We start from the raw sequence: 24,906 nt of genomic DNA, 5'->3' as shown, positions 1-24,906 counted from the left end.
TACCAAAGTGAGCGCCAGCATGTGTGGGAAGCTCTAGACCTCCCCGTCACATAAAAAACCTTGGAAATTTACGTTCTAAAAGCCAAAAACACTAAGGAAAAAGTGCCTAATCTGTTCATCTTTGTTAATTCTAAGACAAGGACCGAGGCAGAGAGAGAACTGAGACAATTCATTGTTTCGAGTTGCCCAGGACTGACAATATTGTTACTGGATTTTAAGATTCTTCCGCTCCTTTTGCGGTTGAGCAATAAAAATGTGTATTTGGCACAATGCCCTGGGACACACTTGGAAAATAAAATCTGTGTTATTTTACACCAGATGTACAGGACACAGAAAAATAAACGCGAGATAATAGGACTATAGCATTTTGGAATTTAAAGGAAAGACAACCCAGAGCAATGTCTGTATAATATTTAATCACAAATCATAGTCTCTAACATCATTATATTATTCTGTTACAGCTTTTTCACACACTGTAAAATACTCTACAGTAACTATATTTTAAAAATCCTAATTAGAAAAAGGAACACTCTGTGACAGTAGAAATAAGGGAACACAAAAAGGCTGTTTAAATTGCCTAGTGCTATCTATCCATCTAAACTCACCACATGCTGTATTTAGCTCTTTTGCAGCAAAAAAAAAAATCAGCGATCCAGAGCTGGCAGAGTGCACATTTCCTAATCATTCCAGTTTACACACCAAATTATTGGCAACGCAGAGCACCCTGGGGGGATTCCTCCCGTCTTAAATGGGTCAGAATGTGCTTTATGCCCTAAACCATGAGGATTTCTAGAGCTTCCAGCCAGGATAGAAGCCAGCAGCAGGAAGGAGAGGGTTGGGTAGCACTTCCCAACTGCATCGCATCCCTCAAAACCCTCCGTACAGCTGCCTATCAGCATCCCAGCTCTTGGGGCAGAGGTGAATTAAGCAAAAGCAGCGGCACAACCAGAAGCAAAGCCCCAACACCAGACGCGTCCTCCTGAGCTGCTCCCATGTGGTTACAGGATGGAGAGGGAAAGATGTAGGATCCCGCCAAACCACCCCAAACCCTGGAGTTCAGACACTTGCGTGTGTGCGTTGGGCGGAGAAGGGAGGGGTGCGTGGCTCGAGCACGGATTTCCCCATGGAGCAATCACTCCGCCTACGGCAAAACGAGATGGGGCAAAGGCCCAGATCTGCTCTATTTACTCTGGCAAAACTCCTCGCTGCGAACGTTGGGAGTTTTGCCTGAATACATGAGATTTAGGGCCCAGCCAGAGCCGAGACGGGAGCCCACATGCGAGATCTCTTCCTGCAGGCACGCAGCTGAGATCAAGGTTACCTTCCTCCTCCTCTCGGGACGTGACCACGCATGGGCTGTTGCACATCTCTACCTTTCTTATCTGGTAAGGCATTTCTGGTACCGACTCCTCTCCCGTGTTAGCAAAACAGCAGCGGTGCCTGCGCTATGTCACCGCTGACATCTCGTGCAAAGGCTGAGTTTTGCAGGAGAGCGACTGGTGTGAGCCAAACAAAGCGGGTTTGAGGTAGGAGCTCAGGGCATGGGGAGCGAATTCCCATCTGGACAGAAGTCCGGGCAGCACTCCCACTGGGCAGAAATGGCCAAGTCTTCATCTGAAGATTTCACTCTGGAAGCCCTACATCCCTTTTTACCACCGCCTGCAGCATTTTAGGAGTCACCGCATGTGGAGGAGGAACAGGAGGGATTTGCAGACACATCCCAGCCGTCCCTCGCCCCAAACCCACTCACCTGCCCTGCCCTGGGGAGGGGGCGGCTGCATTCAGACCCTTCAGCCCCTCCAACAAGAGCCCGAAGCGGCGGCTGTTTGCTGGGGACCAGCCCCTCTTCGGGCACCAGCAGGAATTGGCAGCGCTGGCAAACGAGTTACAGTAGAGGAGCTCTTTAAGCCCGAGTGTTTATTTAAATGTGGCTTTAACTGTAAACGTCCCGGCTTTGTGGCAGCCCTTTTTATTCACGTTCACTTTTTTCCCTTGGTTCCCCTTGAATATACCACTATGATCTCCACCTTACCTTTTGGGGAATATATATTTCATATATTTAGGTAAATGGGCCATTTTCCATCCCTGTTGATGCGTCACCACCAATTCACTCACACCAGTGAAGAACCTGACCCAGTATATTTTCTCTCTAGGTATATATTACACAGCATTATGATTCTGTAAAGCAAGCTTCAGGAGGTAGGTAGCAAACTAATCCCAGAAAAAATAAACTCGTGGAAAGGCACACTGTGCTGAGACAAGGCTGCCCTGTGTTGCCCTTACAGGCGGTATGTCTGTATTTTCCTTCTGGAAAAGCTCCCTTAGGACACGTGAACTGGCATTTTTGTCTCTCAGCCTGTGCTGCTGCTCCTCGACAGGAGGTTTCTCCCCTTGCCCAGCTGGGATTTTTGGCTGTGGTGGGGAACAGCCCCACAGCCACGGGGCTCCAACACACGTGGGACCACGGCTTTTCCCAAACGAGCCTGGCCCCAGACCAGTGTTCAAAACACCCGCTGGCTGCAGCGCGAGGGAGGGCAAAGGTCCTCGTTTCACATTTGCAGCGCTAACGGGCGATCAGCCCTGCAGGGAGAGCTCACCGCGGCATCGCCTCTGCACCCAGCCGGGCTCCTCTGCGTCCCACCCACCCGGAGCACCCTGCTCACCCACCCCAAGGCACGGCGGCGATGCGGGCACCGGGGAAGCGACCGCATCTGCTTTGGGGGTACGCCCGGTCCATGCTGGCCCTGCTACTTCAAAGGCACTTCATAAGGAGTATGTGGAAGGTGTCGACGAGCCAGCGCTTAAAAAAGAAGCAGCAGCAGCGACACAGAGACCGAGATAAGGCACGAAGCAGAACATCTATGCAAGTCACTGGGGCAGTGTGAGCAGATATTAAGGAGAGGGACCGGGCAGCCCGGCAGCTGGCCAAGACACAGATTCGGATCTACAGGGCACTTCTCCTGGGCAACGTGCTTTACCAAGAAAGGCTGTATCATGGTCCCTGATGTCCAGAAAGGGAAACTGTGGGGCAGGGAGCAGCACAGAGACTCACCCAAGCTCGCTCAGCAGCCCAGCGGCAGAGCCGGCGCTTGGATCCAGCTCCCTGCTGGCTCCCAGCCCGTGGCTCTGCCCGCCAGACGGCTTCATCCACCCCGGGTCACAAACAGAACAGGGCGAGGAGGGAGGACTGCCACAGAGAAATGCAACGCTACCGAAGAGAAGCCGTGATGGCGGCAATACAGCGCAGGAGAGACTTTTCTGGGTCTTCCTGCGCTCCCGCTCTCTGGGCAGTTACCTACGCTTTAGCACCGAAACGCAATCTTTCTTCAGTGGCCCGATCTGCAGGTGGGCATCGACGCTCTCTAGGAAGAAGGCTGGTTTCAGCTTGAACGAGAAAAGAGAAGGGAATTGGTGGTTGATCTTGTTCTGGAAGGGGTCAAACTGACCCTTGGTAAAATGGGAGGCCTTGAGCTGCTGCAGGCAGGTCATCTTGGAGTCCTTGACTCCATAGAAGGTCAGGGCCTTCTCCGAATACTCCAGGAAGACCCCAATTGTGTGGAAAAACGGCTGCTGGATGACGGACTCAAAGCCACCAAACCAGGCCACGTAGTTCTCCCCGTTCCACTGCAGGCAGCAGGACTTGTCGTTCCGCCCCAGGCGGCCGCGGTTGTAGGCCTCGCGGGGGTCGAAGTCCTCGGCGATGATGCCGATGCTGACCCAGCCGTCGATGAGCTCCACCTCCCAGTAGTAGTTGCCCCGGTTCATGAGGTTCACACCCAGCACCTGCTCACAGTTGATGAACCGGGTCGGGCTCTCCGGGTAGGGGATGGGGCACAGCACCCGCTTGGCCCCTTTGGTGCCAAATAGGTGGATGAACTTGTCGGCCGTGTCACTGTCCAGGTCAATGATGAAAGCAACTGTGTGGGGCAAGGAGGAGACATGAGGACGAGGAGGGAAACAGGAGGAAATCCCCCCAGCCCTCCCCACTCTGATCAGGGGATCAGAGCCTTCGGCGATTAGCGTGATCCTTTCTGGCTTCCACTGTCACTCTGTCCCCTTGCTTTTAAATCCCACGGCCAAATTCAGCCGATGAGGGTAAGAGGCTGAAAGAGTTGATACTCCTGTAAGCAGGATGAATACAGGTAACCAGGCAGAGGAGAGAGCAGAAGGGCTGCTTGATGAGCTCAACCATGTTATCAGACATTGGAGAATGTAGGTAGAGTGGTAGTAGAAACATCCGCTATAAAAGCGGGTTTCAGGCAGCCACAGCCAAACACAGCAGGGAGGGACCCCAAGACGACAGGAGAACAGTCAGGCACATCACAGCTACAACCAACTGCTCCTTGCGGCCGGCTCCCACTGCCCTGCGGCTCCCGCAGCGTGCAGAGCCGTGCGAGAACCGCTGCTGCATCCCAAACGGGGGGGATGTCCGGCAGGAACAGCCCTAGACGTGTGTCGCTGCCGACGGCATTGCGGGTCTGAGCCCGTGGTGTGTCCAACCCCTATAGCGGCGGCTCAGCACGCCCCACCTGAGCCCAGGCTTTGCTGCCCGGCTCCCAGTGGGGCGCACCGGAGCCGCCGAGGCAGATCTTGTCCTCTACGGACGTCTCAGTAGGTGACCCCACATCCCCTGTACGGCTGTGGGGGGATGCGCGGGGTGTTGAAGCCTAAGCCCAGCCCTGCACCCTCCAGCCTCAGCCGCCTCTGTTCAGCCTCTGAATCATCCCTCCGTTTGCTGCCGCTGAAGCTGACCCTCCTCAGACCGCTGCTCGGCAGCAAACAAGGCAGATGCACAAACTCTGATCTAATTTACCGGAGGATCCAATTCGTCAAGGGCTGGAAGGCAGCAGAAATTACACAGTACACCTGCAGCCCCCCTCCGGCAGCTGGTCCAGCAGAACCACAGACAAGGGAAAAAAAATATCACCTAAACAGATTATGATTGTTGCCAGGAACACAAGGAGGCTTCGTGTTCGCTGAGCAATATTTCCTCCGGTGGCGGCAGCGCTCCCGCCAGCCGCCGGCTCGGAACCTGCGCTGGCCGGGCATGCGGCAAGGAGCCGGCCGGCCACGAGAGAGGAAAGGGAAGATGGACCTTAGCAACAACTGTCAAAGCAAAAGTCCCTCGCTTACATTTCAGGAAGTAATCACGGCTCTCCAGGCAGGCAGGATTGTTTGACTTGTCTGGAAGCTGGGACTTGGCCAACGCTGCAGAGACAGGGACAGAAGGGTTTGCCATCAGCAAAGAAACCGATGTCACGAACGAGGGCGTTACTGGAGCATCGCCCCCCTGCCCGACACCCTGGTGGTACCCAGCTGCTGCGGCCCCCGAGCCCCAGCCGGCATCCCCTGCTCCTCCTGCACATCCCTCAGACATGGGGAAGGACAGATGCCACCTTTGCCACCCCAGGGAGATGGGTGGGTGTGGGGGGGAAGAACTGGCTGCAATTCCCACAGGCATCCAAGAAAATGAGAGGGGAGAGAGCTCAGGCTAAACAAGAGAGCACGGGAGAAAGCTGCCGCGGTGGCTTCCTAGCCCTGGCAGGTTTGGGAGACCACAGCCTGCCCCGTGAAGAGGATCATCTATCCTGGGAAGAAAAAGTCCCCTTTGATGGGAGGCCACCTTGGCCGCTTGCCCCCTCCCACAGGGCCCTGCCTAACTCCCAGGCTGTTTGTTGCCTCTCCAGTCTCCGGTCTCCGTGGAAAAATTCATAAAGCCTCAAGGACGAGGCGTAAGCCCAGACAGGGATTGTGCAACGTGCAGCACAACCGTGCCGGGTAGCTTCCAGGGCTGGTGGGAAAGGGGCCAGTGCTCGCAGGAGCCATGGAGCCCGCAGGCATCTCCCACCTACGCGGGGAGGATGGAGGGAGACGGGGTGACCTCTGGGCAGAGGGGCTGGGTGAACACAGACCTTTGTCCATCTCCTGGTAACTCAGCCCATCGATTTCTTTCCCCTGCAAATGGTCCCACTGGCTTTTGCATGCAGCAGACAGCACATCCTTCACGGCGCCCACGGCTTGGGTGCATTTGGTGAAGTTCAGCTCGTTCTGGAAGCTCGGAGCCGGGGAGAGGTTTTCTTCCATGGCTACTTTTAAGGCCTGAAATTCCTGAGCCAAAAAGACAGAGTTCCAGGAGGTTTCAAACAAGCCGAAGTTGTCTCTTGTTCCACAACCCCACCCTACCCCGGCGGATTTGGGAGCTGGCAGCTCACAGGACTTGGCCCGAGGACAGCTTTGCATAAGGGAGGAGGGCGCTTTCCCGGCCACGCGTTCCTGGCACCTTCTCTTCGCTCCCTGTCAGACCTGGACCCAGACCATGCCCGCCTTGCAAGGAGCAGCATCTCCTCCCAAAAAGCTCTGCTCCTGCTGGGCTGCCGGGGAAGGGGGGATGCTGGACGGGGGCAGTGGGGCACCCCAACCTCTCGCTCTCTGCCCCCCACCCGTAGGTACCCAGCCCGGGCAGCACATCAGCTTCCGCTGAGCCACGGCCAGGATGCAGGTGGGGGTGACAGAGGAGAAAGTCTCGGCCGCCTGGTCCCCCCGGGAGCAGCGAGGGGAGAGGACTGTCCCGACGGGAGTGGGACTCTGCAGCCCTCACGTCCCAGGGCTCCTGGTGATATCCCGAAGAAAATAGAATTTTTGGAATTTTCCACGAAGCCATAACAATGAACCACGTGAGCCCGGCAAAACAGAATTTGGCAGCCAGAGAAGAGAGCTGAGAGAGAGGGAGGTGTTTGTTTTATGACTATATCCTTGAGGAGAGCTGAGAAACTGATCAAAGCAAACATCCCGCCTCAGAAAACGCTGAGAATGGGGTGATAAAGTGTATAGTCAAGGAGAACGACTAATTGGGATGTTGATAAGAACTAAAACAAAGTGCCCTTTAGGTGAACTATCCTCATTATAATACCAAAAATCACGCCGATAGGCCAGAATCCCCCCTCAAATAAGCCCCTCACTCTCTGAGCGTGTGTGGTAAATTAAAAGTGAGCTGTACCTTTAAGTTGAAACGAGAAAGAAACTACCCAATTATTAGCTGAGGGGCGCAAATATTAGCTGTGACCGACACATTTAACTGTATAAATGCCTTGTAGTTTCTCGGTGCGGGGTGCAGCTTTGCGCAGTTACCACCCAGCACCCATCTCTGCGCAAAAATGAATTCAATAAAATACCCCCGCTCTGGGGGGAGTTTGGTGTTTTGCACGGCGGGCGAACAAAGCCGCTTTTCGGGATAACGCTGGCACCCACCTCCACGTGAAATGGGACAAAACCCCAACAGCCAACGTTATCAGCTCCTTCTCCTCGCCCCATCCCACCCAAGCACCTGGAGGAAGTAGATGGTGTCGGTGCTGGGGACGTTCTCCAGGTTTTGCTTGCACTGGGCCAGCTTGGCTCGCCTCCCCTCCTTCCAGCGGAGATCGGCCTCGGCCTCCCCCAGCTTGGAGCGCTCCCCGTCCTCGATGAAACCGGCCACCTCCTTCCGGAAGGTCGCCAGGACCTCAGAGGCTTCTGCAAAGAGCTTCTCGACTCTCTCCCTCTCCTTCGAGGCGGCACCCTGAGCGCAGGGAGAGAGGGGTCGGGGTCACCTCCTGCAGGCGAGGGTGTGGGAAAGCACCCCTGTCCCCTGCCCAGCACCCAGTTCTCAGCTCTGTGGGGTCCACCTGACACCCCGTAACCCCCTTCACCCAGGAGCTCAGAGCACTTTACAACCCAGGTGTCAAGGGACCTGGCCGGGCACGGCCGCTCACTGCTCCACCGTGTCTCGTGTCCCCAGGTGGCGAAGCGACGCCTTTGCACAAGGGCTGACGGGGACCAGACCCCCCGTGAGCCTCGGGGAGGAGGTGCAAGAGCCAGAGGATGCCCTGGCACAGTCCTTGCCCCGTTCCTCCTTCCAGGTTGCAAACGAAAGCAACCAGAGATGCCACGAGGGTTAGCAGAGATGAGAAGCAAGAATCCTCGGGGACCCTTGCCAGGGTCGCGTTGTTTTAGAGAGCGCTTGCTCCCCTGCAAGCACCACCTCTACACCCTGCACACCCCCCAAAAGCTGACGGCCCCTTCGCCTCCGCTCCCCGGCCCAGCAGAGCTGCGCTAACGGAGCGAAGCCATCGCAGTCACCTTAATGAGCGCCACCATCTTCTTGGCCTGCGCGATGGTGACTGCCAGCTCCTCCAGCTCGTTCTCCACATCGCTGAGGAATTTGGCTTGTTGGGCCTGCGGACACAGAGGACAAACACTGAGCTCTGCCCCCCGATCCCGGCGGAAGGGAGGTGTGGGGGACTCAGCCTCTCCCTAAAGTTCAACCCGCAGCCCCCTCTCTGACTGTGACCTTGCTATCAGGTGTCGGGTGAAGGGTCAAGGGGAATCGCGAGTTGTTTTGCTCCCCTGCAAACACCCAACCTGCGAACATCCCTTCTCACTCAGCTGGGAAACGAAAGGAGCAGCCAGGCTGCAAAGGGTCACGCGCAGCTCTATGCTCCCCACCCTGGTCCCAGCGGAAACCAAACAAAATAGGAAACTGAAAGCAAAACCACAGGGCAGCGACTGCAGGAAGTGCAGCTAAGCCGTGTGCTCTTAGTGTGGATCCCAAGGCTCAGAAAAATCTGCTTGGGATGGGTGTAGGAACCAAAAGGCAGACCTGGAGCACTCGGAAGCGCAGCGCTGTCCCCTGGGCATTTCTCGTTAGGAGCAGAGCAAACCAGCTCAGGAGCACGGGGCACTGCGCGGCTGCAGAGGCAGCATCGTCCAAACGCAGCCCTTCGTGACACGCCAGCCATCACCCATCACGAGGCCGGGTCCCTCGGGAGCCAGGAGGACATTGCACTCCCCGACTGGGGCAGCTCCCCCCGCCGATGCTCAGCCCCCTGCGGCGCTCGTGTCCGGCAAGGGGCAACAGGCGCTTTCCCCATCCATCCTTCCCACCCCGCAGCGTGAGGCTGGTGGCAGACAGCGGCCACAGAGGCCGTGCGGGTGACGTTAAGCAGCGCCCGCTGTGGCTCCAGAGCTCCTCAGGGCTGGGATCACACACGCTTTCTATTTTAAGGCACTTGATGACTAATGACGCTGGTGAAAGGGTTTTCCTGCAGCCCCAAGAGCCTGCGAGGGAGCGGGAGCTGGCTCAGGGCTGCCTCTGTGCTCCCCGCCAGTGCTTCTGCAGCCCCTGGGCTCTCTCCCGGAAAAAGCAAACCCCCGCCCGCAAGGTCCCCAAATGCCCCATATGGAGATGCCACCGCGCCGCAAGCCTCGCAGGCTCCCATCTGCCTGCAGCCCCGCAGAGGCCCCACGCACTCGAGGCAGCAGTGCCCAGGAGGGCAGCACGGTGCTGGGCTTGGAGCCCCGGCTCCCCGGGAGGCTCGTGGGTGCGAATCTGGGATGTGACTCAGCCACATCTGGGAATGGGAGTGACGGAAAAAAACCCCGCTGCCAAAAAGCCAGGACACAAAGGGCTGGTGGAGCGGGAGCGGCGGCCGGGCAGGCTGCCAGCGGCTGAGAAAAACCGCCTCGACAAAGCTGTGGGAACGAGATGGAGAGGATGGGTGCCCCGTGACGGCGGGGGCGGCCACCCCGGGGCGTCCCAGGCACCCTCGCCCCCAGCCCTCCACCCACGGGGACTGCGAGTTGGGCTCCACAGTGGGACCAAACCCCACGGGCTGGCTGGCAGCGGGTCCTGGGGCTGCCTGTCATTCCCCCACCCCACAGGGTGACCCCATGGCACAGCACCCTGTCCATACACCCCCCACGCTGGGGTGGGGTTCCCCATGGGCACAGGGCTGCAGCACCCACCCTGCACGGGGTGCCTCACCTGCACCACCCCCACAGGGATTAGGTCCCCTGTGGGGATGTGGGCGCCACGTGAACCCCTTCCAGGGGTGCTGCACCTCACCCCACCCAGGGTGCCCCACCAGCACTGCACTCCGTATGGACACCCCCCTCCCAGGGTTAGAGCCCGCGTGGGGATATGGGTGCTGCACCTCACCCCGCACAGGGTGGTCCACCAGCACCGCACCCCATACCGACGCCCGCATGCCAAGGTTAGATCCCGCGCAGGGATATGGGTGCAGCACCCTCCCTCCCCACCCAGCCTGCCTCATCCCTCCCCACCCGGGGTGCCCCACAGCGCTGCCCCCCCACTAGGGTTAGGGCCCGCGCGGGGATACAGGTGGTGCACCTCAGCCCACCCAGGGTACCCCACCTGCACTGCACCCCGTACAGACGCCCCCATGCCGGGGCTAGGTCCCGCGTGGGGATATGGGTACCGCTCCCCCCCACCCACCCACCCAGCCCCATCCCTCGCCACCCGGGGTGCCCCACCAGCACCGCACCCCGTACGGACGCCCCCCTACCAGGGTCCCACCGGGACAACCCCCGCGCGGGGCCCCCCCACCCCCCTACCCCACGCACCTCCTTGTGCTCCCGCTCCCGCTCGAGGGACACCACGTCGTGGCCGCGATGCTCGTGGGCGCAGCAGCGGGAGCAGACGCAGGTTTGCTCGGCGCGGCAGAAGCCGTCGAGGGGCTGGAGGTGGCGGGGGCAGAGCCCCTCCTCCAGCCGCCGCAGCGGGGCCACCAGGCGGTGGGCGCGGAAGGCGGGGGCGCGGCGGTGCGGCTCCAGGTGGGCTCCGCAGAAGGAAGCCAGGCAAACCAGGCACGACCGCGCCGCCGCCACCCGCGACCCCGCCGGGCACACGTCGCACAGCACCGCCGCTCCTTCCTCCCCCGCCGCCTCCTCCTCCTCGGTGGCTCCCGGCGCCATGGGGGACCCGGCGGCTGCGGACGGGGGGGAGGCGGGGGACGGCGGGGACGCGGCGGCGGCGGCCGCCAGCAGCGGCAGCACCTCGCAGAGGGCGCGGTTCTTGCGGAGCCGCAAGGCTGCGGGGACGGGCTCCTGGCAGAGCGGGCAGCGGACGGCCCCGCCCGCCCCGCCGCTGCCCTCGGGGGGGCCCGGCCGCTGGCGGAGCGCCCCCAGGCAGCCCTGGCAGAAGTTGTGCCCGCACGGCACCGTCACCGGGTCCTTCAGGAGGTCGAGGCAGATCGGGCAGCCGAAGGGACCGTCGGGCAGCCCCGGGGCCGCCAGCGCCCGCCGCAACGCCTCGATGGAGGGCGGCGGGGGGCTCCCGAGCGCGGCCTCCATCCCTCAGCGCCCCGAGCGGCGCGGCCCGGCCCGACCCGGCCCCAGACCCGGCCCCGGCGGGGGGCGGGCGGCCGCCGCGCCCCGCCCGCCCGCTCCGCCCCCCCCCGTGCCCGGAGCGGGGCGGCTGCGCCCCGGGGCTCCGCTCCCCCGGCGGGGCGGGGGGGAGCTGCTGCCCCCCGGGGGGCCTGGCCCCCCCACGCACCCCCGGGGCCCGCTCCCCAGTCGCCCGCCCCCCCCCTCCCGGCGTCTGGTCCCTCTCCCCGGGCCCTGGGAGAGCGGCCCCCCCCGGGCGCGGCACCCCGCTGGGGACGCACCGCCGCGGTCCGAACCGCCGCCCAACGAGTTAAAAATCACACGCTCGGGAGAGACACCGGTAATTTTTTGCAGGCTTTCGCAAGCCTGGGTGCTCGGTGGTTTTCCAGAAACCAGGCACACCGAAGCTGGCTACCTCCTTACACTTACACAAGGGTGAGCTGATGGCCAAAACACCCCGTCCCTAAGCCTAGGTTAGACATTAAAACATGAAACAGCGCTGGATCAAAAAGAACGGGATCTAGGTTCACGATAGCTAAACATATACACCACCCCTTCTTTCCAAGGGGGAGGTTCTTTCACAATCACTCCCTCCCACCAGGGTCTGCTACCTCTAAAGGATCAGCCCCGCCGGGATCCAGCCCCTCCCCGGCTCTGCTGCCCGCAGGGGTAGCTGCTGCACAGCCCCGAATCTGCCTCTGCCCAGGAAAACTGCTGCCAGCCCAGTCCCACCTCCTCCCCAGGGCCTGCTGCCCCCCGCGCCCACCCCCTGCCCCCACGATCTGCTGCCCCCCACGCCCACCCCCTGCCCCCACGATCTGCTGCCCCCCGCGCCCACCCCCGCCCCCACGATCTGCTGCCCCCCGCGCCCACCCCCCGCCCCCACGATCTGCTGCCCCCCGCGCCCACGCCCGCCCCCACGATCTGCTGCCCCCCGCGCCCACCCCCTGCCCCCACGATCTGCTGCCCCAGGAACCATTGCCACCCCATGGCCCCCAGGAGCTGCTCCCCACTCTGGGGCCGCGTAGAGGGTCCTGAGCAATCCCAGCACTCCAGTGCAGGTGCTTTCCTGCTCCCGGCCCCAAATCAGCCATTTCTGTAGCCAAAAAGGGACACCGTGCCCAGGTCCTGGCTCAATCCCCATCCCCTCTTCCTCCGGGGCCTGGCCGGAGCTGGTGGGCACCAGGCAGGGATGGGCCTGGGAAGACACCAAAGTGCTTTTGGTCTAGGGATCTGCCTGGTAAACGTGTGGGATCTCTGGATACCTCCTATGGAGGGTACACAGAGAATTTTTTCCACTTAGATCGAAGTTCCCAGGTCCACACTGTCCCAAGACCCAACCCGAGGACAGGCCTGGAAGGAGTGGGGGGGTGCAGAGTGAAGGAGGAAGCACAGCAAGAAAAATTGCATCTGTCCTTGAAGAAGGGGGTTGATGCTTTTAAGCCATTTTTCCCCAAAGCAAACAAGCCGATGTGATTCATTCCCTACGCGTTCACCTGCATGTCCCCAGCGCCTCTGAACCCGCTGCCCGGTTTTGTCCCGTTAGCCCTCACCCGCACCCTCGCAGGGGAGGCAGGCGTTGCTGGACCTGCCGCCTCGCCCTTGGAAAAGCTTCAATCAAAGCATCGGGTTTTCTTCTGTGCCAGATCAGCCTTGGGGCAGAGCCCAAGGAAACCAAGTTTCCTTATCGCAGCGCTACTGTAAATAAAAGACCTTCCATTTCTGCCGTCAGCCGCACTGCGAGGGGCTGGTCCCCGCTGCTGGCCCTGCGCGGACGCGGAGGGGCAGGATGGGGCCCTGCAGGGATGGATCCTCACCTCTCCCAGCATCGCTTGGTCCCGCGGCTCCCAGCAGCACCGAGGTCAAACCAGTAGGAAAACAGAGCTTTATTGGGGAAAGCAGCTATGTAGAAAGAGCAGCTGCAGTGTGGCACCCGAAAAAGCTGCTCTGCCGTCTCCGAGGGTGGCAAGAGGCGACTCGCAGGGGCTGGGGGAGCAGGACCTGCCTGCATGTGGGGCTGGGGGAGCACAGGGCTCCCTCCACATTGCTCCACAGCACCCCATGGCTGCAGCACCCCCCTCCAGGGTCCCCCCCCACCCCAAATCTTCTCCAGGCTTGGGAGATTTTAGCACAGAGAGGAGAAAGAGGAAAAACCTAATTTTTTAACCCTCCCTATCCCCATCCCTCGCCCCATCTGCAGGGACAGGCACCTGCACGTACCCCCTCACACCGCGACGGGGAGCTTCACTCCCACGGCCCCTGGCCCTGCACCCTTTCCCCTGCCCCACCTTGTGTCGCCAGTGTGATATTCGCATACGCATCAGATGGGTTAATTTGCAAGTCTGTCTTCATCGGCTCTTGTCAAAACAGGGCACCCCACTCCTGCCTCCGCTCCGGGGTCCCACTTGCACCCCGACAGCCCAGCTAACGGAGCAGCGCGGCAGCTCCGGCTCAGTCCCTCTGGCACAGCGTCACTGCTCGCCCCTCGCACAGCCAAAAGACGGGGTAGAGGGGCTCGGTGAAGACATTGTGGAAGGAGTGGATGAGCTGCACCCGCTCCCCGAGGCCGTAGAAGGAGAGGACCCCCTTGCCATAATCCAGGCTGACCCCCAGGTTTTTATAGAGCTGCTCCTGGATTTTATCTGCCTGGCCCTTGTGCCAGGCCAGGTAACAGTCCTCCCGCACCTGCAGCCCCCACGAGCCCCCGTCCAGCCCGATGTTGAACTTGTGGCCCTGCTGCCGCTGCCGGGGGAGGCCGCGGTAGGTCACACCCAGGATGATGGAGTGGCTGGAGATCTTCACCTCCCAGTAGTGGTGGCCGTGGTCGTAGCCCTGCGTGCACAGCACCTGCCAGAGCTCGAAGCGTGGCCCTTGCTCCTGCCGCCCGCAGAGGGCTCTGGGGCCGTGCTTGGCTTTCTGGTTACTGTTTGACAGCTCCAGGTACTTGTTGGCCGTCTCGGGATCAAAGGTCAGGTTGCGGTGGTCTGGGAAGAGCAACAGCATGGATGGGGCTGAAATGCTTCATCAGACTTTTATACCCTCGGTGTGAGCCCCCCCAGCGGTGATGCAGTTTAAACTGCGTAGGGTTGGCTCCCAAAATAGAAGGGAACAAGTTGTAGCGTGTTTGCAGGGGAAGAGGGTTGGGGTGAGATGCCGATACCTGCCCGCCTGCCTGCTAGAATGGAAACAGCCCAGAAATAGCTGGCGAGGCATGGAGGCGGGATGCTTCACGCAGTCCTTGCACAGCCCAGCTCACAGCCAGCCAGCAGCGGTGGCTTTGTGGTCATTTTGGAAGAGATGTGCTTGGTTTTAAGAGCAAAAAATAAGTGCATGGGTGGGGAGAGGGGGAGAAAACCAAGCATGGTACTGGGGGGAGTTACTCTCCTCCACATGGGCTGCGATAACTCCTCCTGCCGTGGGCACTCACTGGCCTCCAGCACCTCACCTTTCTCCTGCAACAACCCGGCCCGGCCAGCTACGCTGGGCTCATGCCTGCTGCCCATAAATAACTTTTTTTTTTTTTCCTTTTAATAACCCTGAGAACATTTTGTGGGGCCTGATGGAAGGAATCCTTATCAGTCCCATCGTCATCAATTGCCTCCCCGGCAAGAATGACATGACCAACGTGCCCTAAACATTACCCAGCCCTTTTCCCAACAGGGAGGAGATGGAAAAAAGAGCGTTGAGAAAACCCCTACGGACTTGGTGCGGGATGGGCCCAGGGAGGGAAGGGGACACGAAGGACTGTGGCTGGGAGTGCTGGGGCCATACCCCTGCATAGAGAGCAACGGCTGCAGGCCGGGCTCTGGACTGGTGCTGTGCAGCTGGGGCAGCCCACGGCACGTCCCTGCGGGTGCTCGCGTTCCAGCCTGCCTGTGGGAAAGCGCCGTGTCTAAATATGGGTCGTCGGGAACAGGCACGTCGCTCCTGCCCGGGCGAGATGCCCGAGGCCGGTGAAAAGGAGAGGATGGAGATAGGGCAAGATCTGGAGCTGCAACCGACCCAATGCCGGGCACTGGCAGCCCCAGTTCCATGGGACAGCGTTCCCTGGTGCCGCAAATCCCCCCAACGAGCCCTTTCCCGGCCACCCAGTGTCCCCGAGTCCTACAACACCCTTTCTCTGCATTGGGAGAGCCAGGGAAGGAGCCCCCATCACCACAGCCGTGCCACCCTCCTCCCAGGGAAGAGCTCGGCCTGCTGGGGACCCCAGCGGGGTGCCATCCCTCCAGACCCCCACATGCTCCTCACCCTTCAGAAGCTCAGCTCGGAGCTGGCACTCGGGGAGAGGGGCCGCCACCCTCGCTCCTGGCCTCTGGGGATGCACCGGGCCTGTGGAGGATGGAGACAGGCACTTTGAGTGATGCGACCCAAAAACTTGTTCCTTCCTGGCTTTGATGGAGGAGGAGGAGGAGGAGGAGGAGGAGGAAGCCCATCGTATCCAAGGCTGGGAGCAAGCACATGCCACCTGCGGCTTGGCATTGCCAGCAAGGAGGGGCCACAGGGAAGGCACCCAGCTCATCCCACCCCGCTGATGCCCATCTGCTGAGCAGCAGATGTGCCTCCCCATCCGAACCCCCTGTGCCCGGCAGCCGTGTCCCCAGCAGCCGTGTCCCCAGCAGGGTGACACGGGCCAGGCTGTGGTTCAGGATGACTTGGAGCCCTTCGGGGTGGCTCTGTGAACGGGACGGTTACCTTGGCCAATGGGGCTGGGGGCTTTGGGGGCCACAGAGTCGGGCAGGTCCCCCAGCAGGAGCCTGGAGATATTGGTGAGGATCTCAGTGATGGGCTTAACCACACTGGCCATGTCAAACTCCATGTGGGGCAGCACTTCTGGGCTCTCCGGAGACGGGAGGAGGGGGAAGTCCTGCGGACACAAGCACAGACACCCATGCACCAGCCTGGGGAGGACCGGCGGCTCCGAATCCCGTCTGCACACGCTGCGTCTCCCCAGTGGGTGATGGGGGCAACCCCAAAACGTCTGCCGATAGCTGCGGCTGGCGCGCAGGGTCAGGGGGGCGTGAGGCTGCGGGGAGCGGGGGGGTGCAGCACAGGACTTTCAGTTCTGCTGGTGGTGGAGCAGCCTTGCCGGGGTGGGAGAACCCTGGTTTGGGGGTGGGAGATGCTGCCCACAGCCCTGCCAGCAGCACCATCCGCTCCGATCCAGCATCGCCCCCCCCCCCAACTTTTCAGGGACCCCCTCCCCAAAAAGCAGCTCTTCCCCACAGCCCCATTGCTCCCCTGAGCCAGGCTGAGGATGCGTCCCCTGTGGGGAAGGGGTCAGCCACATCCCCTCACCAAAAGGGCACGGGGCCGGCAGCGCCCAGGCGCGGGGAGGGACGCGGCACTGGGACGGTACCTGGAGGAAGGTCCTGTGGTCGGGGCAGGCCAGCAGGTGCTGAGCCCTCTTGATGTGCTGGCCGAGGACGTCCAGGCGGTCCTTCAGGAGATTCCAGTCCTCTTCCACGTGCCCCAGTGCCGCCGCCTGCTCTTGCTCGATCCTGGCCACTGCCTGCCACTGGCAGTCCTCCAGGGCTTTGCTCAGGAGGGTGAATTTGCTCTGAATCACTGATTTGAGCCCCTCGGAGGAGTCCTGAGCAGGGAAGAATCATGAGAGCCAGCACGCTCCCTCCCAAACGCCTGGCACGGGGGTGGCCACGGTGCTACCTTGATGCTGTTCATTTGGTCCTCCAGCTCCTGCATCGCCCGCTCGATCCTCTCCGACTCCTCCTGGGCTTTTTCCAGGGACTCCTTCAAAAGGGCCTGTGACGAGAGGCGCCAAGGCTCTGCGGTGCAGCATGCTGCTGCCCACCCGGCCCCCGGGAGCCCTCTCAGGGCTGCAGGGCAAGGCTGGCAGGGAAGGAGAAGGCTTGGGAAGGGGAGAGGCTGCAACCAGGGTCACTGAGAATCACAGAATGGTAGGGGTTGGATCATCTCACTCAACCCCAGTGAAACCCTGTGCTCTCTTTCACCCATTTTTAGCTGTTTCCTCTAGATTAGGGGGTCACAAACACGCATGGCATTGTCTGTCTCCTGCCACTGGATTTACCCAGCCTTCTGCTGCTCCTGGCAGGCCCCAGTTTCTTGGGGAGCAGACAGGTGCTGGTGGCATCCCCCTGGCCAGGACTCATGCAAGCCGCCTCTTCAGCTGAGGCTGGGCACAGCTCAGCACACAGAGAGACATCACATCCCCCAGCAGGGCAGGGGACAGCGGAGGTGGATCCCGTGCCGTGCCCAAGCTGCTGCGGCTCCCCTCGATCCCCCCCGCCGCCACCCCGGTCCTGCCACCCATTGCCCCCACCTCCTTTTTAGAGCGTTCCTCCTCCAAGAGCACCCGCCGGTGCTGCTGGCACTGCCGGACGGTGCAGATGCAGCAGATGCACTGCCGCTCGTCCTCGCAGTACAGCTCCAGCGGGCGCCCGTGCTGCGGGCACAGCTCGCCATGGGCCGCCTCGCACCTCTCCGCGGCCGAGACTCGCGCCTCGCCGTCCCGCGCCAGCTCCACCACGCTGCACAGGTTGACGTTCTTCTTCAGCTCCGGCTGCTGCTCGAAGACCCTGCAGCACACGGGGCACGTGTAGCCCTTCTTGGCCCCGGCGGGCACCTGCTCTTGCTTGTGCCAGTAGTTGCTGATGCAGTGCTTGCAGAAGTTGTGCCCGCAGGGCAAGGTCACGGGCACCCTGAACAGCTCCAGGCAGATGGAGCACACGAGCTTCTCCTCCAGCTTCTGCGAGGCGGGCGATGCCATCCTGCCTGCGCCGGGGATCATGGCGATGGGGGAGAGAACCCGGGGAGGGAAGCCGGGGAAACAGAAACTCAGCTGTGCAGAGAAGGAAGAGATGGTGACGCCGAGCCCAGAGGCGGGTCAGGGCTCCGAGCCAGCCGTGCTCTTAAAGAGACACCCAGTGGGTGCCCCCTTGGCCCCCCCCAGCTCTGCCACACACCGGGGAGACGATGGTCAGAGCTGCTCCCGCCAGGGACAGGGAGAGCCGCGAAGCACAGCGGGAGGCCCCGGAGAGGACGAAACGCTGCCGAGACAGGGGGACACGTGCAAGAGGCTGACAAGGCTCAGAGCAACCTGTGTTTCCGTGACTGCGTTTGCACGGGTATGCGTACGATGCACAATTTGATTTCACTCCTTTTTTGCCCTTGGAGGGAACTTCCCTGCACCCTCAACTCCGCCAGGGCTGCATCCCCGAGCACAGCATGGCAAGTCCTCCCTGGCAGGGAGACCTCAGTACAGCGCTCCTGGCATCTGCCAGCCTGGGAACCAGCAGAGAGGGACACCCATCGCTGCTGCAGCCTCACGTCACCTCCCTCTGCAGCGACAAGGGCTGTGACACATGCCAGCAGCCAGCGAGGGCCACAACCCCACATGCCAGCAGCCAGCGAGGGCCACAACCCCACATGCCAGCAGCCAGCGAGGGCCACAACCCGCCCTCACATCTTTCCATTTTAAACTACAGTTCCTGCTGTTTGCACCGGCCCCCGTGCGCACCCACCACTCCTTTTCCTACTAAGTTCCTTGCAACACCCGTGCACACCAGTGCTCCAACGCGATCAGTCCCAGCTCAGGTGGAGCCTCCTGCCCAGAGGAGATTGCGGTGCCCGTGCACCGCCTACCTTCACCTCGTCTTCACACAGTTCAGTTTCAGAAGAAACAGCTCCCAGGCTTTGAGCCCAAACCTTATCTCCTCACCCGCACAGGGGTGCCATCAGACACGCGCACGCTCCCAGGCAGCTGAACGCTGGCGGGACGGCCTCGGTTTGCAACGGCTCTGTGGCCTCCCCACGCAGGCGGCTTTGCTTTCACCCACGCAGGTGAGGGGGAGTGGGGAGGGGGCCTGCGCTGCAGCCGGGCACTCACCCGCGGGCTGCTGGGGGGCCAGAGCAGCTTCTGCATCACAGCCAGGCTCGGAGCCACCCCCCGGACTGCCCCTGGACTTCAGAGGCGACTGGGGATCTGTCACAACTCCCTGCACGTCCCAGCAGAGCTTCAGCCCCGCAACATTTCTTTAGGCTGAATCTGCAAATTCTGACCAAGTATGCAAAGCTCAGAGAGGGGCGTTAACACAACCCGTGTGTCTGCCTGGACCCGCAGGACACCTGCGCCGTGGTCACCCCACCGGCTAATTCACCCCGGCTTAAAGCAGACCCCAGAACCCTTCGGGGAGGGAGGCGAGTTCAGGCGTAGCTGGTAACGGCCCTGAGCAACGGCAGCAGGGAGGCACGCCAGCACGATCCCCGCTGCTTCTTAGAGGCTCTTATTTCCTGAGGAAGGGAAGATCCTCAGATAAAGCTGCTGGGAACATGCAGCTACAACAGCATTGTCCAGGTTTACCACCTGCGTAGCCACACTCTTCCTGCCCTACAACATCCAAGAGGGGAAAGTGACCCCGGCCAGGGGAAGGGCTGCCCTTCTCCCCTGCAGCCTGCTGAGCTCCCCAGCTCTGCGCCAGCTGGCCGGGACACTGAGCTCTTCCCAATAAAGACAGCTCTTCCAGCATCATTCAGAGTGTGTTTAATCAGAGTCACCTCTTTAAGAGGACTGCACAAATGAAAGCCGACAGAGACCTGAATCACAGCGCTGTAAGGGGAGGAAATCCAGGCTGGCCTGGCTCTGTATGTTCCATGAACAGGCAAAAGGAGAACTGTGACCCTTGCGGAGAAGCAAGGCAGGGCATCTCGGGGGGGCTCTGCCCTGCCACCCTCACTGATCAGCTCTGCTACAGACCCAGCAGCAAGATTTCAGCCTGGCCACGGATTTGCTTTCATCTGTGAACATCCTCTTTAAGTAGCCTTTTGACCACGCAGCTGCCAGCACTGTGAACGCCTCTTGCCCCAAGCTGCACGCTTCCCAGCGCTGCCAGCGGAGGGGAACTGGGAGCCATGGGGCTGGGACTTTGTCGGTTCCCCCCAGAGACACAGGCAGCTCCCAGCTGGGTGAATACAGGGAAGCCGGCAGCCCAGTGTACACCAGAGCGCCTCGAGAGGAGGCCGGGCCCCTAGTAAATGCCGTAGGTGGGCTCTTTGGAGTCTCGGTATCTGTCCAGGTACCTCAGAGGCTGGTGGCGCGGGAACTTCAACTGTGGAGGATGGTAAACGGGTGGCCGCACGAATTCAAACACAGGCTCTCTCATATCTGTAAAGGAGTGACGCGGAGCGTTAGCAAGATGGTTCAGGCCCTCTCCTTTGCCAGCAAGGGCCCCTAGTGAAGGCTCTCTTGGTGATATTTTAAAACGTTCATTCAAAGTGGCCTTTTAGAGGTTGTTTCCTCAGACTGCTGTCAGTCTGGGGGGAGGACGGCTCGATCTGTGCTGTAACAGGTCCAAGAGGAGTGCCAGGACCAAGCGAGAGCCTACAGCCACAGCTCGCTTCGCCGACCCTGCGCGTTACCCACCGGGCCACGTCCCAGCCCGCACAGGGGCCCCCTCCCGCACCCCTGTGCGCTGCGTTTCTTACTGAGAAGCTGATGGAAGACCCAAGTAACGGAGCTGTCCCACTGGCACTGGAAAAACGCCAGCCCTGCCGGGGTCATTGCGTCCTCATGCTTTCTGTAGAAGTCGAACGTGCTAAAGGTTCGCATCTTGAGGCTGTGGCTGGAAACAAGACACAAGCGCAAGAGCTGAGGTGAACCTCTTTTCCTGCGTCACTCTGGTAAGCAACCACTTCCTCACATCACCACAGGGTCTACAAAACAGAGGTGGAAAAGGAATTCACTAAAAAAATTCTCCCAGCTTCTCCAGCTCCGTGCATGTTGCTGCCCCAGGCAGGAAAAAACACTTTCTTAACAACCCGATTTAAAGCAACTGACTCTGCAGCTCCTGCAGCGCTGCGATGGTAGCTTCAGGTGACACACAAACTCAAAGCAGCCCTGAACAACCCTGCAGATTAAAAGGAACTGCTCTCCTACAGCAGTAGCAAACATGTCATCGTAATAAGCAACAACGGCGTAGCCAAGCAAGTGCGAATGCCCCGTGAAAGCCCGAATTACCATGGCATCGGCCGGACGTCCTCACTGAAATCTATGGGGCAGTCTTGCTTGAAGAGGAGGAAGACGAAGCGATGGTAGCCAGTGCCCATGGCAGGGAAGGGGGGCAAGTAATGACAGATCTCCTTACCCGACTTGATGTCGTTGCCTGGGATGTTTGTCCTGAACACAAAGAAGTTTACTTCACTATATATCCATCCATTTCCCTCCATTAGGACCAGCAGATTCACCCAGGATTGCAAGTCACCCTGTGCTGTATTTTGACACGACTCATGCCCGTTTGACAAGTGAACAGATACTAGTGGCTGCTTTCACTGGAAGAAAAATCACACCCAGTGTTTTGAATGTCAAATAGCAGCAGCACCTGGAACTACTGCATCTTTAGCAGGTCCCAGAACACGGGTAAAGAAGCTAATGGCAGGAGCACCAGAGAAAGCCACAGAACTGTCTTAGCAAATACTTATTCCCAAGCGCTGTCGGAGGAGCTTCTGCCCTCTCCGCCTGGGCTTTCCCTGAGGCAAGCAGTGCGCAGCTCTGATGCGCAGTACTCACACCAGCCAGTGGAGGTACTCCGAGTCCGTGTCTCTTAAATGTCCGTCTGCAAATGCAAACAGAGGAAGGCGACTTGGTGACAACCTGGTGTATGCATCAACCCCAAAGTGAGACCGCCCAGACCCCCTCCAGCTCGAGACCTCCCAGCATTCCTTTCCTAGCAGAAAAGTAACTCGTTCTTATAGGATTGAGCTTAAAATGAGGAGCAAAGGACTCCACAGATGTAATTCTGAGATTAAAAGGACTTATTTGTCAGCTGCTTCACTTCACCGTGCCTTTGTTTCTCAGGGTGAACAGCGTCAGCTAACCTACCTCCCAGGCAGACTGCCGAGGGAGAGGAGAGTTTGGGGCTAAACAAAAGGTGGGAGTCAGGGAACAGCTTCCACCACACTGTGACACAGGTCCTGTTGCCTCACTGTCCCATCTCTCAACTGCTAGAGATTTGGGGAGGCCACAATCTTTCCTGCACATGTAATGCATCCCTACTCAGAAGATACTGTGCAGCCAAAAGAAACAGGAGCTAACCGAAAGTGAAGTGAAACAACCCCATTTAAATTAGTTTTTTTAAAAGAACCTGCTACTCACCTGGATTTGTGAGCAACAAAGTCCAGAGGGAGCCTTTATCTGCCTCATATGACACTGCAGGGGGACTGGAAGCCTAAATGAGGAACATAAAGAGAATGTAAATCACTCAAACAACAGGTTCCATTATGACCAGGTCATGATTTCCATGGCAAAGAATATGAACTTGTCACGGGCAGAGCCATGCCACCAGGTAATCCAGCTCCACCTGGAGAACCCCCCATGAGCGCTAATAAACATCAGCCTGCCGACGGACAAGCACCCTGTTGCAAAGCTCTGCCCTTACCACATCCAAGAAACACGTTTCCTTCATCACAGAGGGAATACCCTTGTAAAAGAAATCCCCCAGAACAAACAGTGGAAGAACAGGGCTAGAAGCACCTGACAAAACCACAGAGGCTTCCCACAGGGTCGAGGTTGTTCCCAGCTCCCCTCACATACCTCTGACGGAGTCACTATGTTCCCATAGTAGACCGGCACGAGGTGCTCGTCTTCCTGGCTGTACTCCACCCTCAAGGTAACCCAGGGGGTGAATGTGGCCCCCTTGAACAAGTCACGAAATATCCCGCAGTGCTCTGCCACACGCTGCTTGTGGAACGGGCCACTGGTCTTCTCCCACTCAGCTCTGACTTCGTCCAGGGGGATCAGCACTGCAAGGAGAGAGAAACGCTGCCGGGGGAGCTGGGGGACGCCAGCGGCCAGGGCAGGGAGGGAGGTGGCAGGGCACACACCAGTCCGGAGCCGTGCTGCTCTTTCCATCTCGGCATTCTGGCGGTTCTCCCTCAGGATCTTTTTTTTTTCCTTGATTTCCTTTGCCCGCGACAGCTTAACACGCGGTAGGCTGATGTCAGTCTTTGGTTCTTCAGAGAAGGGTGAAAAAATCAGGTACATGAAAAAAAACTGAATACTGAAATACTCAAACACAAAACCCCTGCAAAATGTTAGAGTGTGAAAGACACAAACTTCATAGAATCACAGAACCATTAAGGTTGGAAAAGACCTCTAGGATCATCAAGTCCAACCGTTAACCCAACACCATTGGGCTTCCTAAACCATGCCCTGAATGTGCCACATCCGCACGGTTTTTGGACACCTCCAGGGTGTTCAAGATGTCAGAGACTCGACTCTACCACCTCTGCCTTCCCTCTGCACCTCCCTGCTTCTAATCCCTCCTCCCCACCAACTCATCGCACCCCCAGACCCAGAGGTTTGCCAGCCAGCGAGCAGGTCTGCTCTCTGTGGCTGGTCTGCAGACAAAGGGCATTATTTGCTGCAAGTCTAAAGCTCTGGTTCCTGGTCTGCTTTCTCTGATGCTGCTGAGGATCCAGGGAATTGCTTCTTTATGCTGCTGGACATCTTTTGGCAGGTCGTGGCCAGCCTCCCTCCTTCCAGAAAGCTGCCATCTGCTTCCCCTGAAGACATCTGCGCTCTGCAAACTTCTACAGTAGAGAAGGGCCAACCTCATGCCAAAGCACCTCGTTGGCTCTTTAGAGGGCGGGTTTGGGGGCAAACCTGTGGCCCCAACACAGCTTCCTTGACCTTCAGCAGCAAAACCCGGCACGGCGCAGCTCCTTCCGCACGTACCTGGTGGAGGGCTGGTGTACTGCCGGTACGTCCTCCACCAGCGCGGCTTCCTGCTCTCCTTCTCCGCCAGTTTGAAGTAACGAGAGAAATTGCGGTATTTTTCCAGCACTTCCAACTTGCTGACGTCAATATCCTCGTTGGGCATCGGCCCCAGCGGGGCCGCCCGCTTGCAGAGCACGGCTGGAAGCGGAGAGAGATTGCCTTTTACAGACAGAGCACGAAACGAGGACGCGGGAGCCCGGGCAGAGGGGGAGCGCGGACCCGGCCCGGAGCCGCCCCCGCCAGGCACGCTTGGCGAACCCAGGCGCCCGGGAGCTCCCCCCACCAGCCCCACACGCCTCCCGCCGCCCACCCGCGGGGAAACCGGCTCCCCCCGAGCCGTGGCTCACCGGCCGTGCCGAACGCCCGCCCGCCCCGGGCGCCGCACAGCGCCGCTCTCAGCAAGGGCGCCGCCATGCTGCGCGCCGCCCTCCGCGGAAGGCCCCCGTTACCATAGCGACAGGGGCTGCGCCGCGCAGGGCCAGGCATAGAAGGCCCCCGATGCCATAGCAACGGGGCTGTCCGGCGCGGAGCCTGATTAGAAACGTCCTCACGCCCCGGGCTACCCCTCCCCGTCCATCTCCGTACACCAGAAGGCTGCGCTGCCTTCAGCGAGACCCGGGCGGGGGAGCAGGGCCCGGGGAGATCCAACAGCAGCGAGTGTGGGGTCCTGCCCCTGGGGAGGAACCACCCCCCGCACCAGCACAGGCTGGGGGTGACCTGCTGGCCAGCGGCTCTGCTGAGCTGGCCCTGGGGGTGCTGGGGGGCAGCGAGGTGACCCTGAGCCACCTCCCCAGTTCAAGGAGGCATGGGAACTGCTGGAGCAAGTCCAATGGAGAGCTACAGAGATGATCAGGGGACCGGAGCATCTCCCTTCTGAGGAAAGGCTGAGAGACCTGGCATTGTTCAGCCTGGAGAAGAGAAGGCTGAGGGGGATCTCATCAATGCTTATAACCATCTGAAGGGTGGGTGTCAGGAGGATGGTACCAGACTCTTTCCAG

General features: G+C 59.9%; 2 protein-coding genes across 4 annotated transcripts; both read right to left on the bottom strand.

The window, feature by feature from the left end:
* Positions 1 to 399: 399 nt before the first annotated feature.
* TRIM47 (tripartite motif containing 47) lies at positions 400 to 18,072 on the bottom strand. Of its 3 annotated transcripts, XR_010375423.1 has the most exons (8): positions 17,459 to 18,072; positions 16,825 to 16,920; positions 16,517 to 16,750; positions 15,853 to 16,024; positions 15,409 to 15,489; positions 14,932 to 15,033; positions 13,449 to 14,144; positions 8,121 to 8,211 (listed from the first exon to the last, which is right to left on the bottom strand). XR_010375423.1 is itself a non-coding variant. In XM_064466973.1 (6 exons), the coding sequence occupies exons 1-6, from the start codon at positions 11,125 to 11,127 to the stop codon at positions 3,292 to 3,294; spliced, it is 1,953 nt and encodes a 650-aa protein (XP_064323043.1). In that variant the 5' UTR covers positions 11,128 to 11,198; the 3' UTR covers positions 400 to 3,291. The 3 variants fall into 3 exon arrangements, 1 of the variants encoding a protein (XP_064323043.1); XR_010375424.1 differs by lacking the exon at positions 14,932 to 15,033 and having other exon boundaries at positions 17,459 to 18,067; XM_064466973.1 differs by lacking the exons at positions 13,449 to 14,144; positions 14,932 to 15,033; positions 15,409 to 15,489; ... (2 more) ...; positions 16,825 to 16,920; positions 17,459 to 18,072 and adding exons at positions 400 to 3,917; positions 5,134 to 5,208; positions 5,913 to 6,108; positions 7,325 to 7,555; positions 10,399 to 11,198 and having other exon boundaries at positions 8,116 to 8,211.
* Positions 18,073 to 19,661: 1,589 nt separating this feature from the next.
* MRPL38 (mitochondrial ribosomal protein L38) lies at positions 19,662 to 24,371 on the bottom strand. The gene is made up of 9 exons (XM_064466974.1): positions 24,256 to 24,371; positions 23,867 to 24,046; positions 23,014 to 23,142; positions 22,724 to 22,932; positions 22,286 to 22,358; positions 21,701 to 21,746; positions 21,152 to 21,310; positions 20,620 to 20,756; positions 19,662 to 20,299 (listed from the first exon to the last, which is right to left on the bottom strand). Exons 1-9 carry the CDS (start codon positions 24,320 to 24,322, stop codon positions 20,163 to 20,165), a joined length of 1,137 nt encoding a protein of 378 aa, XP_064323044.1. The 5' UTR covers positions 24,323 to 24,371; the 3' UTR covers positions 19,662 to 20,162.
* Between the last annotated feature and the right edge of the window lie 535 nt (positions 24,372 to 24,906).

Source organism: Phalacrocorax carbo, chromosome 16 (genome assembly GCF_963921805.1).
Source record: "Phalacrocorax carbo chromosome 16, bPhaCar2.1, whole genome shotgun sequence".
Taxonomy (NCBI): domain Eukaryota; kingdom Metazoa; phylum Chordata; class Aves; order Suliformes; family Phalacrocoracidae; genus Phalacrocorax; species Phalacrocorax carbo.
Note: the sequence above shows the minus strand (reverse complement) of the source record. Positions and strands in the feature narration are given on the sequence as shown.